At 36.4% G+C, this 18,622-nt stretch overlaps 1 protein-coding gene across 6 annotated transcripts; it reads right to left on the bottom strand.

The window, feature by feature from the left end:
- Positions 1 to 1,425: 1,425 nt before the first annotated feature.
- On the bottom strand, positions 1,426 to 17,919 carry LOC104602792 (protein PHOSPHATE STARVATION RESPONSE 1). 6 transcript variants are annotated; one of them, XM_088894882.1, is made up of 9 exons: positions 17,647 to 17,919; positions 15,007 to 15,082; positions 14,256 to 14,879; positions 13,901 to 14,111; positions 13,729 to 13,805; positions 13,592 to 13,631; positions 10,053 to 10,110; positions 5,205 to 5,277; positions 1,426 to 2,217 (listed from the first exon to the last, which is right to left on the bottom strand). In XM_088894882.1, exons 3-9 carry the CDS (start codon positions 14,832 to 14,834, stop codon positions 1,828 to 1,830), a joined length of 1,428 nt encoding a protein of 475 aa, XP_088751008.1. In that variant the 5' UTR covers positions 14,835 to 14,879; positions 15,007 to 15,082; positions 17,647 to 17,919; the 3' UTR covers positions 1,426 to 1,827. The 6 variants fall into 6 exon arrangements, with proteins under 6 accessions (XP_088751008.1, XP_010264913.1, XP_088751009.1 ...); XM_010266611.3 differs by having other exon boundaries at positions 17,555 to 17,918; XM_088894883.1 differs by having other exon boundaries at positions 5,205 to 5,274; positions 17,555 to 17,914.
- Between the last annotated feature and the right edge of the window lie 703 nt (positions 17,920 to 18,622).

The raw sequence follows: 18,622 nt of genomic DNA, 5'->3' as shown, positions 1-18,622 counted from the left end.
AGGATGCCACGTGGCAATCTCTACGGCTGTCCCCTCTCTCAAGCCATGTCGACACCACGCACGACTAAGGAGTATCCTGCACGAACAAGAAAGCAAACTCTACAAGGGAAGAGGAAACTTCCCAAATACCTCAACGGACCCCTCATCTCGATAACCTTGGAATCCCTATCCATCTGGGACACGGACACCCAACTATAAATAGGTATTCCCCGCTCGAGAAAGCCATCCCAGTTATCAAGTTTTCTTCTCAATGTTACATGATCTCATAGGTTCTGAATCAGGTGTGCCATGATCGATAGTCGACTTCAGCTGTAGTGAAGTCAGAGAACCCCGATTCCCCCAAATTTTATGGTGAAAACTCAAGAGGACCCATACCAGGATTTTATTTGATATTCGATTTATTTAGAGACCTGCCAAGTTGCTAACAACTCTAAAAAGCTATATATATATATATATATATATATATATAAGATCAGTGGATTAATCAGGGGTTAAAAATGGATTGCTGTTAATCATTTGCTCATCTGCAGCCTGCAGGATCGAATCACATTGGACCCAACGTGATAGAACCAATTGGGTACCTCGAAATTCAGTTCACTCATGCATGTCGACTGGATTGTTCGTCACCACTATCCATGGCTGTCAGCCTATCGACGTTGCAGCATTACAGGGTCTTCTATTCAAATTAGGTTTTAACCAAGCGTAGAACTTCTAATAGTCGAATGATGGGATGACTGTGCTGTAAATTTCAAATCGAGCGATCATGAAGTGGACTGAGCTCTAAATTTCCCATGTTTTCTTAACCAATTGTCAATTAAAAAATGCTAAATCTAATAAATTAGATTTTGGGATGACTTGCATTGGGGTGAAACCTTCTTAGTGATGAATTTCCTAGATTCTATTTCAACTCTAACGTAAAATGTTTTTATCATTTTGAGGTTCGATTTGTTGTTCCGGCCTTCTGGCTTCTCTTGGAACTTTGTAACCCAAGGGGGCTTGCTGCATCAAATGTGAGAACGTCACCTCTCTCGTAGTATTTCCTATCAAATGCGGTTGTTGTTCCTTCTACTGTATAGAACTCATAACCCTTGTCGCCATTTCTCTTTTTCATCTTTTTTCAGAATTCTGGATCCGAATCTCTCCCACCTGTTGTGCTTTTCTGGCTGAAGCAAATAGAGCTTGGCCCAACACAAAAAAAATAAATAAATAAATAAACTCTGGGAATTCCTGTGGATAGACAAACTGCAACTTCTAGTTCTATCCTTGAACACAAAAAACATGGATTTACACCCTAGACATCCTGATACGAACAGCATCTGAATATGCAGATGAAATTCATAGTCCATAAAACATATATTTCAATAAGAAAGAATGTAGATTGTAGTACAAAAATGAAGCAACTTAATAGCATTAGGCATCATTGGGTTGAGCAAGAATATTGTTACTCTACTCCATTTGACCAAAAGCTTTTTAGCAATAAAGTCGATAGAAATTCCTTACAATAAATACCTATCTTGGGCATACACGGTGAAGCTGTCTCCCATTTCCAGTTTCAATCTACCTTCACCCTCCTGGTGAGGGGGCACAAATAAGGAAGTTAAACATATTAATCAAAACTTAAATGACTTTTTCTTTATTGAGTATCAGGAATATTTACCCAGAATTAGACAGAGAGAGGTCTAATGTTCCAAAACTCCTACGAAGCAGAAAAGTTTTTCCTATCATAAAAAAAAAATCTGCAGAAAGGTTTTTCCTATCATAAAGGAATCCTCATTGCCCATGCTTAGCATGTACTTAAGGAGCTGGAATGTCAGCAGTAAAGACATGTCAATCGGATGCTAATTTAGCAGATGCTACAGATCTATCATCTGCTTTTACACGCTTTATGGGTGGTGAATCGGAGCCACTGACACCTTCTAGATTGAGATCCTCACTGTGGGATTCAGGTTCCTTCTGCTTCCTGCTCATCTTCCTGGAGCTTTCTTCTGGTATTGCACTGGCATCCATAATGTCATTTCCTGTTTCAGCACAGCTTTTCGTGGGTTCCACTTCATTTTTGGCAGAGTGCTGCATCACATCCAATAATGGAGCAGAGGATTCTTCTAAATTGGAAGACAAGGTCTTGAGCCTGTCATTATGACTTTTGCATTGCTTCTCAAACATCATCTGGAGATATCTCCCTTGTTCTTCTATTCGCAATTGTAAGTTTCTCTGAATCTGGAGGATGGAAGCAAAAAGACCAGAACATACCAAGATTTAGTCTTTCCACCCTACAAAATCCATGAATAGATCAAGCAAATATGTAGCAGTATAAATAAGGGTACAGGAACACTAAGTCTGAGAAATAAGCAGAAAAGAGAAGAGAAAGTTGAAATCAAGTCCAGCCAAGGATTAAGGATAGGACAATACCAAATGGAGCCTAACATAGGTCGGGTAGCCATCCAATACAACTTCTAGTGGAAAAGTTGAGGTTAAAAACACTAACTACTGTCAGAACAGATATTGATGCTCTAGCATGCAGGACATCAGAGATTTAGAATGAGTACCCTAGCCAGCCAAGTGGATCAATACTGCTACAACTGGACTTCCTATGGGCTACAACTTACATATGAAGAGTCAGTCTATGGAGGTTGGAGAGAAACCAAAAGGGATCTGGTTTTGGGTGGTGCATCATGTGTTTCAGGAACCAAAGAAACATGCTGTATTAGGGGTATATCAATCTCAAGGCTAACATTTAATATGTCAAGCTGATAGGTTGTGGGCATTTTTCCTATTATACTATTAACTCTCTTAATCATTATTACTGATCAAAAGAATTAAACGAAAAAAAAGGTCAATGAGAATATCCGTTAGGTGTACCTTCAATAAAAAAAAAAAAAAGCACTCTACTGTTCCCCACAGAAGGACCATAGGATGGGAGGGGAGAAAAAACCAAACCAAAATAAACGGTGAATATCAGAAGGTAGTTACCACTAAGTGTCAAATAATGACAAGAATAATCACCATTTCCCAATGTAGGGACAAGTAATGAGCACTCTTGCTGCTTTCCATACACAGAATGCATATGAGGTGATCAATGTTGTTAAAATTTTATGATTTATGGTACGATTCACAATTTGAATCATGAATCCCAAGTGTTTCAATTTGAATCTTATGTTTGAATCATTTTCTGCAAAAAAATTACAATTTTTATTTGAATCCATGATTTGATTCATAAATCTTACAATTCCTACAATTCACTGCAATTCAAATAAACTTAATTATTAATTAAGAATTAGCTTTGTACTTGGCATTTGTTTGTTTATATTTAGTTCTGTCAAGGGAGATTTGTTTTAAACCCCTACTAGAAAATGGTTTATTTGCATTATTCAAGATTAGACATTGAGTTTATTTTGCATCATATGTAGGTTAAATGGTCATTGCATGTAGATTTATTTGACTTTCAAGTTGTAAATTCTATTGTTTTTAGCCAGATATATGGTAGATATGGATTAAAAATAGTGCAAAATCACTTTCCTATATATACTTAGCCTTTTAATATATCTATATTTAACTTTTTGATAAATTTGTAAAAAATAGAAATAATCATATGATTCAAGATACGATTCACAATTCAATTCGAGGTTTTCTTTACAATTTATGATACCATTATGATTTTCAAAACATTGGAGGTGATAGGTGTCAGATTTGACTTTTGTGTTAGAGAATTTATAAGTATCAAATTTCTAGTACAGAACTTCTCAAATGCCCTTAACTTTTCATGGTGTGGGACCAATTGACTGCACACAACATGACAATTATGTATTTACATGTTTACATGTCTTTAAGTAGAAATAGCAAATAACATAGTTGTCAAGGCACTTTGGCGGATCATTTACACTAAAGCAGTGTTTTAAAAGCGCAAGGCGCAGGGGTCCATTTGCGCCTAAGGCGCAAGGCGAGGCATGCGCCTTTTGATGCAAGGCGCAAAAATAAAAAAAAATGCTAAAAAATCAAAAAAAAGTCAAAATATTCAAAAAAATATGCTAAAAAAATCAAAAAAAAATATTAAACATAATATTAATAAAAAATATAAACTAAAATTTTAAAATAATGTTTTAAAAAACCTATTATCTAAAATTAAAATACATAAACATAAGATGTAAAGCATATTCAAATGAGAATTTAAAAATAAAATCAAACATATAAAACATTTTCAAGCATGTAAAACCTCTAATTTCTTTTTTCACTCAATTGCAGTATTTCACATAGCTAATGTAATGTAAAACATATTACATTCCTGATTCTACGAGCCGGCTTTGTGCCACGCCCCTTGAGGCAAGCCCAAACAATCCCACATTAGGTCTTAAATTCTTAGTTTTCACACAAAAAATAATGATTTTATAGTTTTATTTGCTTTTTAAGAAGACATTTTATTAGGATGAATGAATGAACAACATTACCAAATTGGGGGTTCTCGGAGGAGGATGAAGAGGAAGGGGGGATCTCATTTTTTCTTTATTTTTAATAAAAATATTTTATATTAAGAAGAATAAAGATGCATAACATTAGTTGAAAGGAGGTATTGTCAAAGGGGCAGGGGGCAAACCACTTTCTTTCCCTTATCTTTTCTTCCCTTCCCTTTCCTTTTCTTTCCTTTTCTCTTTTTTTCTTCTCTTTCTTTTTATTTCGCTTCCCTTTTTTTTCTTTTTTCTTTTTTTTTTTTGTCTTTTTATATCAGATGTGCATGAGGCGTATGCCTCTAACACGCCTCATGAAAAAAGCACAAGTGGCGTACACCTCTTGCACCTGAGGTGTACGCCTCAGAGGTGTCAGCGCCTCTGGCATATGCCTCAGGGCATTTTGGAAGCACCTCTCCAGGCATACGCCTCCCACACCTTTTAAAACACTGCTTATTACTTATAGATTAAAATACAAAATTCTCAATGCACTTAGTGGTTAAGACCTTGGTGATGTATTGTTTATTGAGGTTTTGGTTCAAACTAGTGCACTACATACCATCAGAACTTTTTAAATTGAAAAACCTCTTTGTTAGTTCTGGTTGTGATCCAACCTATATTCTTGGGCCTGCCCAAGAGCCAAATATACAGTTCTCAGCCCGACTCTAACAGAAAAAATGAGATCCCTAACTAAAAGTGCTTCTCCATTATGTATCCACCTGTGAATTAAAAGAAGGCACACTTCTCTCAGTCATAGGTCCATACCTCAAGTTGTTCATGTAAGCGCTTCTGAACTTCCATTTGCAGTCGCAATGCTTCAGTGATTTCAATGCCCCTGCTATTGGAAAGAGATGGTGTCAAAAACTCCAAAGTGAATTCAATGTGCTAGTTCACAATTAACTGGGATAAAATGAAATCAGATGCAAACCATTTGATAAAACCAGAATACAGATATTAGACGTTAAAAGTTAAAGCTATAAGTCAATGAAACAGAATCTAAGACAAAGAAAAAACAATAGTAATTCACCCAGTATTTAATGCAGAACTCATTTTAAGCAAGAGAACTGAATTGAACCCATAGGCTTCGGACTGTTACAATTTTAACCAACTCCTTCTGCATTGGCAATCTAAACCAAAAAAAAAAAGTCAATATCTGATGCAAAAGCTCACTTGCAAATGTCCACACAGAATGATTGATGAAACCCTCTATAGAACTCATTTGATGCTACATGACATGTGTGTATGTGTTGAGTGGAAACAAAATTGAATTTCCATTAATAAAAGGAGGGAAAAAACAGCTAAAGAAATTATGGCACGGGACATTAAAACAAAAAGAAGCAAGCCCAACCAAAGTTGTAGAAGCATTGCAGCTATACAAAAAGCTCTATGATAATGAAGACTCACTTTACTTTTGAATTCAATATTGATCTGTACAAATCCATCTAGAAATATGATTCCAAGATCTCAAATGTAGACATATCTCATTCAACATGGACAATTTCCAAGAACTTCCCAAGACCCTTCAGCCTATTTGATGACATAAAGGCAGAATCACCTTAACAAGAATAATGAGGGGTTTCTAAATACAGGCCTTTTCTCCTCAGCCCATAGGACCAAAAAGAATGATGTATCAACTGAAGCACTTTTCTCCTCTTATCATTAACAAGCATGATTTGCAATATCCTCAAAATATAGCAAATTTTCCCAAAATTTCCCAATCTCCCCAGAGGGGAAAAATCTCCTATAACCGAAAAATAAAATCCAATTATCTTCTCAGTGTTTCAAATATACAAACAGATTATAGGCAAAATCTTCTATCTGTTAGGTGCAAATATTCCACGTTCAGATGAAACATCAAGGAAATTTCACCTGTTTTGCCACAACTAATTGGAAATAGTTGTGAAGTATAAAATACTCAAACCACATATTCTGAATAAAACTAAGAAAAGGTATGTAGTGTTTTGTTGATTGTAAACACTTGAATCAACAACTCTGAGTTTTTAAAATATTAATTAAATAATTAATATAAAATACTGTAACTATTTAGAATAATCATAGCAATAATTAATATCATTATGTAATACTATGACTACACAGTATTATAAAATACCTCAAAGGAAATGAATCATGATAGAGTTAGATTTGGTTTATAAGGATACCTACCATTCATGATAACAAATTAGATGTTCCATTGATCTCTATTTAGTATTTTCAAACTTCTATCAGTATGCAATTTGTTGTATATAGTGGATTTTTACCCTTTTAGGCCTTTAATGTCTAATTATACTTCTTTTAACATTTACTGAAGTTTCATAAACAAACTCTATGTTTCTTGTCGCTGATCAAAAATAAATAATTTCTATGTTTTCCTAATGTTTTCTAATCTTTTCCCAATTTCCTCAAATTTTCCAGATTTCTAATTACACAAGTTTCCAAAACTTTCCTATTTGTTCATTGAAAAATGATGATTAATGAAACAAATACTTCAAACTGTGTTAAGATGAATGGGGGAAAGATTGTAGAATCAGCAGTAGATTTCTGAAAAGATCCCCAATGCTGATTCCACAGATTTCTTTGAGGATGGATGCACGTAAGGTTGCAAGTAGTGTTTTCAAACCGCGGTTGGACCAGTCTACCCCTCACCCAGCCATATTTCCAGTCCATTTCACTCCGAATTGTTCACCTGCAAAAAAAACCCATTGACTTTGTCAACGATCCAGTGACCCAGCCAGTTGAACCGCTGAACCATTTGACCCTGGTCAGTGGGTCACAGGTTAAACATTTATTCATTTTTCTATTTTTTGTATTTGTAGCCATTTCCATCCTTAATAACAATAATTCTCATGTATCACACTTATTTTATTTAATATGATGAACATATAAAAATAGAGGAATTCCTTTTTTGACAATTTTCTACATTTTTCTATATTTTTATTATTTAATTTATGACATCATGTATTGACCCATTTGACCTGGATGGTTGAACCACTGACCTGCCACCCAGATGGAAAATCGGTTCTCTTTCTGGGGCAATATTAAAAACACTGGTTGCAAGAACCAAACAACTTCTTTCTAAGGATTATTTTTGCTATAGATATGTTCTGAAAGCTCCTTTTGTTTCTTTCCTCCCAAATTCCTGCATCACAATGTGGGCTTCCCCACTCCAAAAAGAAAAACATATACCCTTTAAGCCTAGAAATTGAATTCAATCTTCTAACAACTTTGTTGAACTTTTTTTCACTGTTTTTTTTTTGGGGGTGGGGGGAGGCCTCCATAAATCATTAAGGGATTCATATGGTGAGTTTAGCCAAGTCTTGTCCTTCAAAGAACATCAAAACTCAAGGTACTTACTTTTCCATATGCAGTGTGCCACTCCCAGTTCCCATACAAAGCAGTCTTACACTTATTTAATGTTACATTCTCCTCTTCTGTTTTTTTTTTTTTTTTTTTTGTGTATGTGTGTGTGGAGGGGGGGGGGAACCATTTTGGCAGGAAAGGTAAAGTGAATGCCAGAGAACACTATATAGCAGCTTGTCACAAGGTTGTTTGGGATGCAATGGGCCATACTAGACTCATTATCACCATTAATTGAGGTTGGGCTGTTATGGGGTTCAAGAATGGCAATGTCCTGTGGAACCCCATTCCTTTAACACTGTGCTGGTTCATATCAGCAGAGAAAAAACAAAAGAATCTTCAACCAGGAGAGATGATTGATCAATGCTGTCATGAACAAAGTAGGACACCTGATATACTTTTGGGCTTCTATTCTATAAGATTTATGGGGATTGGTCTTGGTCTTTGATCATTTTTCGAAATGATTAGAACAATATCATTTCTATCTCCCCTGGGCATATGGTTGTATATGCTGTATGTGGCAAAGTACAGACACCATTATTTTGTATAGGGTGTTTTCAGCCCCTTATCTTGGTACTTAATACAACTAAACCTTACTAATAAAGAAAGTAATTTAGAAACCCATCTTCTTGTTTATGTTTCTCCCCTACAGTCACGCACTACAAAGAGAAACTTTTATGGCCAGAATTACATAAATAAATACAATTAGCTTACATTTTTTCAAATAAAAACATACAGATTTACTGCATGAAGTATGACGATGACTAGCCTGAACAGGTAACCGCTCCTTTTTCTCCCAAACCAAAGCACTATGTGATCAAGGATCATGTGAAGTAACAAACAGAACCTACTCACCTTGTCAGTTTAACATGCTATGTGGAGAACTAGTGTTAAACTCTGGAATTCAACATATCACATTCATGCAAGGTTCAAAATTTCGCAACGCATCAGCCAGTATGTATCGTTCAAATAAAGACCTTTGTACACGGAGCATATAGAAAGCAGGTGTTCCATTTCTTTTATCTATATCAGGCCGATACAGACCAAATACAAGCCAATACTCTAATGTATCAATCGATACATTACTAATTACTAACTCCCCTTTCTTTTATTGCTAATCTTTCTAATTAATTAGTCCCCCTCTCATTAATTACTTTAATCACTCCCTCTCTCATTAATGTTTCTTTTATCGCTAATCCCCTCTCTCTCTCTCTCTCTCTCTCTGTCTAATCTTTAAGGCAAGTTTTGAATTTGAATTCCAAATTTGGCATGCCATTTTAACGCCTATTGTACATAATTTTGGGTGTAAAAGTTTAAGTAGGCTATAAGAAGGTTTGAACCCAGGTCACTAGTTTGTAATGACTATGAGTCCACCACTCCGCCGAAATCTATTTTGTTGTCTAAATTTTAAGCATTTTGATCCTTAAACAAACTTTTTATTTTTAGTGGATGTTTGTAGGGTAATTATGGGTCAGATCAGTTCTAAGTCTTTTATATATAAAATATTACATATATAATATTTTATATTAAATGGCATAAAATATGCATATAATTTTTTTGATACATCATATAATATAAAATATTATATATAATATATATTATAAGTGTCATGTTATAATATATAAATATTATAATATTATATATATAATACATGTATTTAAATATATGGATTGGGCCAATGTGATCACCCCTAGATGTTTGTAAATAAATGCTAAAATTGATTATTAAAATTTACATATTAAGAAAAATTATATTGATTTTCTGAAAATCAAGGTGCATATGTACACAGTTTAGTTTTTCTATCATTTTTCAACAATTACCAATTGTGTCCTGATGTCTCACACTTCATACAAACCATTAAAGTAGGTTTTTTATGTTTAAATAACTTATGTATGGTCATATAAACCTCGTATTGTTATTAATATAGTTTTTAGGATTTATTTGAGTTTCATAGTGTATCCATGCATATCTTGGTTTTTCGTCCGGATCTATGCATATCCAAAGCATATCCCGATACATCTCTTAAAATTGTTTTTCCAATACTTTGAACCTTGCATTCATGTACATAAGCTGACAAGAAATGGATTGAAATTTATACCCCAAGAGTGAAGGAATTCTTTATGTATTAAAATATGTAAGAAGGCTAGCCGAGGCTACTGTACATGGGGTGCATGGCACATGCTTTTGTACATGATCATAAATTTCATTACTGAATATAATTAACAGTTTAATAAAAAATTATGGGAAATTCTAACTTACGTTTTCAGGTCTAACGAGGTCATCTCTTCAATAGCAGACATCTTTTTTTCCGAAGATCCTGCATGAAGAAGAGAAGGATAACAAAGACTTCAGAAATATTTCTGTAAATGTCAATCTTTTCATATGCAAACGCTTATGAACAAATAAACATGTCAATTCATCACCGAACTTAGCAGAAAAAGACTGGTATATCAGCAGAAACATCAAATTCAAGAGACAAATGATTCATCAAAAATGAAAAATAAATAAAAAGCAACCAATAATCCTCCAAGTTCAACAGCACATCCATTACCAGTGAACAACAGTCCTATGATTCTTCCATTAAGAAACGAATCATAAATGATATTTTTTCACCAATCACCAATGATATTACAAAATACCAATCAAAATTGGGTCCATGTGCAGGCAGCTTTGAGACTTTTTTATTTCTAGATATAGTATATTAACAAACATTGCTCAAACATATATATATATATATAGGACAAGTTTGCCACTTAGGTCACCTAGTGAGATTCCCTAATTAACCCAAGAATCTTCCACATGGCAAAAGGATTGGAGCCCAAAAGGATTCCCCATATTCCTTTCCTTACCCATGTGCAACAATTTGGCCCAAAAGATCTTCCCACGAGTTCAAAATAACTTTGAATAACTAATATTGGTGGGGAGAAAATTACCAATAAAAAGCAGTGTTTTAAAGAATTTAGTATGTAGGACTGACATGTACAATGCTACAAAAAGCATATCTGGCATGCCCTAATGTCACAGGTAATGATCATTTTGAAGGGTGTACCTTGGTGACCAGCCCGGCTGTTGTTATGCTTTGATATGTTAACCTTGAATTTGATGTTATACATAATTTACCATTTTGTAGGTTGTACCTACAGTTTAAACAATGTAGCCTATGGAGGACTTCTAACCAATCATGTGCATACAGATCCAATCAAAGATTGAAAGCCTGATTGGGAAGATTGAGAGGTGCATGATTGAGTGTACTAATGTTATGCAGGAGTTCACATGCATGAAAAAGAAGCAATTCACAAATCAATGGGAGAGGATTCTTTTTTTTATTATTCTGTAAATGAATTAATAGTGGATGCATTAAGAATGTAGCACTTCTAGGTAAGTGGTTGTGGAGATGGCCTTTAGAGAGGGAGAGGTTATGGCATGCAGTGGTGGTGAGTACCCATGGCTGTTCCGGAAATGGTTGGGATGAAGGGGTATCAAGGTGGGCAACTCTTGCAACACCTTGGAAGGCTATTTATGGCATCCTCCCCCAGTTCCTCCACTTTGAAAGGTATGATGCTTGCTCTGGGACTCAAGTTCTTTTCTGGGAAGACACTTGGGTGGGAAATTTGCCTCTTAAGGATTTGTTCCCCTCTCTTCTTCATTTCCCTTTATAAAAAAGAACATGTGTCTTCCTTTATTTTGTCCCCGTATACCCCTTTGTCTACAAATTGGGACCTTGACTTCCGTAGAGGGTTGAAGGATGAGGAATCCTTATCAGCTTCTAAGCTTTTATTGTTACTTGATTTTGTTTGTTTGGACCCACTCCATTCTGATAGGAGGATTTGGACTTTGACTACAAAAGGGCCGTTTACTTGTGCATCTTTCTTTAATTCCCTTTGCTCTAGTTCCTCTCCTTGGGCTTTCCCAATTAAGGAAGTTTGGTCTAGGCCTACTCCCCCAAAAATAGTTGTGTTTTGCTGGGAAGTTTTCTACATAAAATCAATACGATGAATAACATGCAGAAGAAAAGACCCTTCTTGTGTTTATCCCCTAACTGGTGTATTTTGTGCAAAGCGCAGTTTGAAGACTGTTACCACTTATTGATTTCTTGTCCTTTTGCTGCAGCCATTTGGAACTGGGTTTTTGATTTGTTTGAGTGCAGGTGGAACTTGCCAACTGAGGTAAATTTGTTGTTTTCCCCATCTACCTTTGTATGGACCACAAGAAGAGGGAGAATTATGTTGAAGTATATAAGAGCAGCTCTCCTTTGGACTATTTGGGAAGAGAGAAGTTCTATAAATTTTCAAGAGAAGGAAAGAAGCATTCTTGAGGTCAAGGAGTATATTCTTACAAGGACTATTTTGTGGCTGAAATCTTTAAAGCTCTTTTTACTCCTTTGATGATTTAATGAGGAATTGGTCTACAGTTTCCCTCACCTCCTCTAGGAAGCCTAGAGTTCAAGTAACTTGGACTCCACCGATGGAGGGTTTTGTTAAGCTGAACTTTGACGGAAGTAGTCAGGGTAACCCAGGACCGTCTGGGATTGGTGGTGTACTGAGAAATGAGAACAGCAACATCATTGCCCTTTTTTCGGGACCGATGGGAATAGGAGACTCTGTGAGAGCTGAACTCCTAGCTGCAGCACAAGGGATACAGATTGCTTATCAACTTGGAGTGCAGAACTTAATAATTGAAGGAGATTCCAAGGTGGTAGCAGGATGCTTGGCTGACCCGGGTACTGTCACTTGGGAGTTTAAGGATATCTTAAAAAAGGTCAAATGGCTATTGAGGGACATGACAGTTAGATTTCAGTGGTTGGGTAGATAGGCTAATGCCTTGGCTGATTATCTTGCTAAACAAGGGGCTACTCGGGTCTCCTTGTATTGGGCTTCTCTGTAATTTTCTTTGTCCATTGTTATGTTTAGTAACTAAAGGGTTGATGGTTTCCTCCATCTCCCCTCCTTAAAGGGGAGATAGCATCTCGTGCCTCTCCCTAAAATGTACCATCATTGGCTATGAATTAATAAATCTTACAATTCACTGATCAAAAAAAATGAATAGTGGATGCATTTTATACAGTCAGTATACTTTTTGTAATCAATGTTTTAAAATGCAGAGGCATGACGCAAGACATCCCATTACTAGGAGGCATGAGGCGTAATTCAAAACGTAAGAGGCATAATCCTCCCAAACACAAGGGGGCAAAAGCCTCCTTAAGAGGAGGGGGATGAGGAGGAAGAAGAAGGAGGGGTCTCATCTTTCTCTTTTCTTTTCAATAAATATCTTTTATATTAAGAAGAATGAAAATGTATAATACTAGCTGAAAGGCATAAGCCTCCTTCCCTTTTCCTTTCTTTCTTATCTCTTTTTTTCTTCTCTTTCTTTCTTTCTTTCTTTTCCCTTTCACTTTCTTTTCCTTCCCCATCCTTTCTTTTCTTTTTTTTTATTTCTTTCTGTCTTTTAGTATGAGGAGTGCATGAGGGACATGAGGCATAAACCTCTAGCACTTCATGCAAAAGGTGTATGAGGCATACACAGCAGAGGCATCAATGCCTCAGGGTGTTTTGGGGGTGCCTCACCTGGAGGTGCGCCTCCAAGCATATGCCTCCCATGCCTTTCAAAACACTGTTTGTAATAGTTGTTCTGGCTTATGTGGCTTGGATGCTTCCCTTAGTAATTAGTTTGAGGGACTCCCTCCTTTTGAGTAATACAATATTCCTTATTATCAAAAAAATAATATAGTTATAACAATATGGTAAAACATCCAATCCAATCAAAAATGGATAAAAGAGTACAAGTCAACTGTTATTTACCTTCTGATGAGTCTGGTCTATACCTAGCTGTTCTATATTTCTGCAATTCAAGAAACAGGAAGCTCCAGTTAATACAAAGAGAATAGATAGTCAACTCCAAAAGAAAATCAATCTTCATCTTGGGGAAGGCAATAGACCTGCAGGTGGCTTTTTACATGGTAGATGGTCAAGCCTTCAACTTTCATAAGTTTCAGTACACCCTTCGGTGTAGCTCCTGCAAGTCAAAAAATCACAATAAAAGAAGAAGCCCCATTAGTCCTCTTGCTCCAATTAAATCCAAAAATAAATATGATCCAGTATATTACGCACTTTCACTGCCACCCAGTTGGTTGACAGCTTCTACAAAGCACTCATGGAGCTCTGGGGTCCAACGCATACGTGGCTTGTTTGGAACACCAGTGACTGATGAAGAAGGGCTAGCCACAGACGAAAGATCTCCAGAAAGAACAGGAATCTGCTGATGAACTTGAGGCTGCTGCACCAAGAAATTTTGAGGGGGTTTCGGTGCCTGATATGCTGTCTAAATAAAATCAGAAGAAAATAAAGGACAAACATGAGTTCCACAAGTATCCCTTTTTCTTTTTAAAAATTGATAGAAAAAGAAGATTTATAACCTTTACCCTACATATTGCAATACCTTTGGATAAATAATTAAAAAACTAACCTCTAGTTCAGTATCTGCAACATTGGTGTCAGCAAGAAGCTCATTCCAATTTGGGGTCGAAGGGTCATCATCCCTGATTAATTGGTCTGCCCATTCCTGCCAATCACTTCGTTTTGTATTATCATCAGACGGCATGATACCACTGTTACTACTCTCTACTTGATTGTTCTGGGTAGGAACATTTTCAGGAAAATCAAGGAAACTCTGCAACTGATCTGCAGACCAGGAAATATTGTTGTTCTCTCTAGGGTAATGACTCATTGGCCTAGATTGAAATACTCCTGAATGAGAAGAACGTGTTAGTGGCAAAGATATCCCATCACTCGATGACTGAGAAATGAATGGAGCATTTGTAAAATGCCTCTCATGGGGTGCTGAAGAGAAATGGAGATCTGTTGTGAACCCTGAAGCTGATGAAAACATGTGCCCAACCACCCCACTGTTGGAGGCCAATTGAGTTGCATGTGGAGGCACAGAATTTGCCATTATTTCCCTTTCCAATGAAACTTGTTGGGAATCTGGTAATTTGGGATACTTCTCTTCCAGAGGGGTGGGAAGAACTGGTAAAGATGAAGACATGGCACCAGATGCTACCAAGTTACTGAGCTGCCTTGCACCCAATCTCTGAAAGGATAAAGTAGTGTATTCCTCCATTATTTTCCGCATATCAAGAAATACACACAATATCTGAGATTCATCCACCTAATATTGGTTTGCTATGGCTCAACAACTCTGTTTTAATAATACTCACCAAATTAAGCCCCTATTAGCGGCTTCATTGCAGAATCCAAAATGTAGTACTACAGAGCTCTCATCAGTTTTGGCATCTGTTAAAAGAATGCATGAATGCAGAATATCAATAAGCAAGAATCACCCTAGAATGTAAGATATTTGCCTTGGAGAAGATATTGAATAAACTGAAATATACTCTCAAGTTTGAATGGCATAACAAACAACCCTATACAAATGATAACATTGACAGCACCTATGAGTTAATGATATTCTCAAATCTCAACGCAAGAAACATTCAACTTTATAAATGAATTTAGAGCAACATAAAGGAGAAGCTTCATACGTGAATCATGAACTAGTTATAGATATTTTATATACAAAATGATAATTCCACCAGAAATGGCCTTGTTTTGCACTGCCAGTGCCAAGCCCAAACAAGTGTTTGGCAGAGCTGGATTTGTTTTTTATTATTTTTTCTTTTTCCTTTTTCTTTGGGGGGGGGGGGGGGGTACCAGGCGCAGGGTGTCAGGGTGTCAGCAAGAAGACAATACATTGATGCTTGATTTCATAGACATCCACAATGCTTTAAAAATGTATATCTATCTGACAATTCTGACACGTCTCAGTCTCCTTGGTGACCGGTGTGCACATCAAAAATACTAGGATCTTAAATCTAATTGCAACTCATGAAGAATCTTAGATATAATTAGCTGCAATGGCATATGTTCCCCTGCTAAAAGGCTTAAGTAAAACTTTGATTTATGAAATAGAACCTTTGGAAGGCTGCAATGGCATATGTTCCCCTGCTAAAAGAATCTTTGGAAGGCTGTTAATTAGTATAAAATGCAATTCTGCCACTACCAATCCAACAGAGTTCCATGATTGGGGAGGCTATGGAAACTGGGAATAGAATAAGACCTACAAAACGTATGTATACTTGGAGGCCTTAACCTTAGGTGTTGCCTGTAAAAGGCCATTACCCAGCTATCTAGGGTCTTGGGAAGGGTGGACTGCATCCAGATTTAACCTTTGGCATGTTTTTACCACTACACCAAGCAAATGGCCCCTAACCTAGGTGATGCATCTCATTTTCAAAATTCACAAGTTACAATGATAATAGTTAACCATAGTGGACTCTCAATATCATTTGGACTTCTACAAAACCATTTAAATGTCCTTATAATATTGAATAGAAGGTCAAAAGATTGGAGATACTCAGACAAAAAGAGTTTTGGATATAAAAGAACAAATGGATTAAGCAGTAACCATAGATCCCTAGTCATGGCCAGTTATAGAAATCTTCCACATTCTCTTTTATGGTGTTTTATGGCTGTGCTTCTTTCCATGTAAAAGAGGTGGAAGACAAAGCTTTGGCCATGAAAGAGACAGACATGCAACTGAAATTTTACAGGGTGAAAACATTGCTGCCTATTTTACAGTGAAACAAATGTAATCTAAGGATCATGAGATATACAGAAATAAAGAACAAAAACACAGAAGGTTTGCTCAAGGCTGCACCTACTGAACACGTCAAGAAGGTGTAACCCTTTCAAAATAAACATTATTCTTTTTTTTTCTTGTGGGGGTGGGGGGGAGGAAGTAGGAGAAATAAACACTATTCAATTCTCTTGTTCTTCCAGAGAAGCCAGCAGAAACCCATGTTTCAAGCATTAAAACAGATTCAAATTCCAACACCAATTCGTGTTCACATGTAATCAACAAGATTACAATTCACGTGGAAATAAAACCTCTGTATTTTATTTTCGAAAAAATCCATGAACCGGGTTTTAACTCTCAAATTAGAAATCAGTTGCCTATTTAGTATAGCCACCGTTGAAACAAAGAAACAGTATCCCAAGGACAAATTTGGGATTTGCATCCCCTTCCTATAATCATCCAAACCTCGAATATTCTACCAACTATTTTGCCTCTATCTTGAAATAAGTAAAAATTCTTTCTTGAGATCAATGATCTCATTTCATCTTCCAGAAATGTAGAAGAACCGAATTTAAGAATTCAAAGTCACCAAATCATAGCTTGATAAATAATTATCAAGCACGCATAGAACAATAAAACTAGAAACCAAAAAAGATAATAACGACAAAGCTCAGCATATAATCAGCATGCATATTCATATAAAACACAAAATTCCACAACACAAGGGGGAGCGGGGCAATATCAGTCAACCCTGAACATTACCCATCTAACAATTTCGCATTTTTTCGAGCTTCCAAAGATAATAAAGAAACGTAAACAACACTATCCTTTCCCTTTTACCCCCATCGATTAAAAATAAATTTTTGAACCAAAAAATACAAAGAAAAAAAAAACAAGTAGAATAACAGAGACACCAGCACATAGTCGCAGACTCCATCAAAAAGAAAAGGAACCCAATTCGAACTCGAACTGATAAGGATTGAAAAACATGAAGAACCCAACATAACAAAATCAAAATCGGTAAATCGAATTCTTAAAGAAGAAGCCGAATCATATCAAACAAAAAAAGCTCTATATCCAATGATTCCACAGAGTCAAAACAAACCAGATAAAAAAAAATCGAAACGTACTTGTAATTCTCAGGTAGAGCAGAAAAAAGACAGAATTGGAGGCTAAGAAGGCCGAAGTTGGATGGAAACAGGGAGGAGTGGGGGCGCCTTACGGGGCACAGGCAGCGAAGCAATAAGAACACGAAAAAATATTCCGACAGTTCGCCCGGGCGTTCTGAAATCCATCTCAGCTTCCAAAACTAATAAAACAAGTGAACGATAAAAAGTGCGCAACGCCTGCCTTTGCCTATTGCCTATATTTTTTTTATTGATCTTCCCCGTTTGATTCCAAAGCTAAAAAGCCAGTGGGGTCACATTCCCTTGTTTGTTGTTTTCCGGTCTACTTCTTCTCACGATAATTTCAAAATTCTCTCTTTTTCTTTGTTCATTCATCGCCATATACTATCATGTCTTTCCTTTTCTATGAGAAGAATCGTGAGAAAGTGCCCCTTTTCCACTTTTCCCTTCCTTTTCTTTTACTCTTTCGTCTTTCCTTCTTTCCAAAAATCGAATAGAGCAGAAAATGGAAGTAAGAAAAGAGAAGAAAATATCATTGGGTCATTTACATAGATACCCCTGTAGTTTCACCAATATTTATTAGGGATATCTGGACTGCATTCCCCTTTAGAAATCTTTTTTGCAGCCCCCTCCTAGTCTATTAAACACCCCCGTAAGATTTCAGCCATTTTATTGTTGGATAGTTTTGTATGCCCTTACCTTCGATCAGAATAATGTACTTTATTAGTTTATTGTAAATGAATAAGAGTGCATATTTGATTCATGTTCCCTTTTATGTTTTTATGTAATACCCTTAAACTGAACACTTAATGAGACTCGTGTTAATTTAGAATGTTCATAGCCAGTGGATCGGTCTGGGGAGACCCATCTTGATAAGACTGACACTGTTGTGCCACCAAGTCAATTGGGGTGGCCTGTCTCAGCTGTCAGGGTGAGACCCTAGGCACATACAGTGTAGGATTAATTGAATCTTTGAACTGGACCAGATTTCCAGTATTGCCCTGGACCTTGGAGATCGATGGGCAAAACTGGAAAGTTACACCCGACCCCTAGACTCGATTACGATACTAC

This window comes from Nelumbo nucifera, chromosome 1 (assembly GCF_055504915.1).
Source record: "Nelumbo nucifera cultivar China Antique chromosome 1, China Antique-T2T, whole genome shotgun sequence".
Taxonomy (NCBI): domain Eukaryota; kingdom Viridiplantae; phylum Streptophyta; class Magnoliopsida; order Proteales; family Nelumbonaceae; genus Nelumbo; species Nelumbo nucifera.
This window is presented reverse-complemented; position numbering and strand designations above follow the sequence as displayed.

Bases quoted from the DNA above. Each gene is read 5' to 3' on its own strand.
- LOC104602792 (XM_088894880.1), bottom strand. From the start codon at position 14,921: ATGCGGAAAATAATGGAGGAATACACTACTTTATCCTTTCAGAGATTG. The intron at 14,112-14,255 runs GTTAGTTTTTTA...GATTTTATTTAG, and splicing joins TTGCAGATACTGAACTAGAG to ACAGCATATCAGGCACCGAA. The intron at 13,806-13,900 runs GTGCGTAATATA...TTTGACTTGCAG, and splicing joins CCAACTGGGTGGCAGTGAAA to GAGCTACACCGAAGGGTGTA.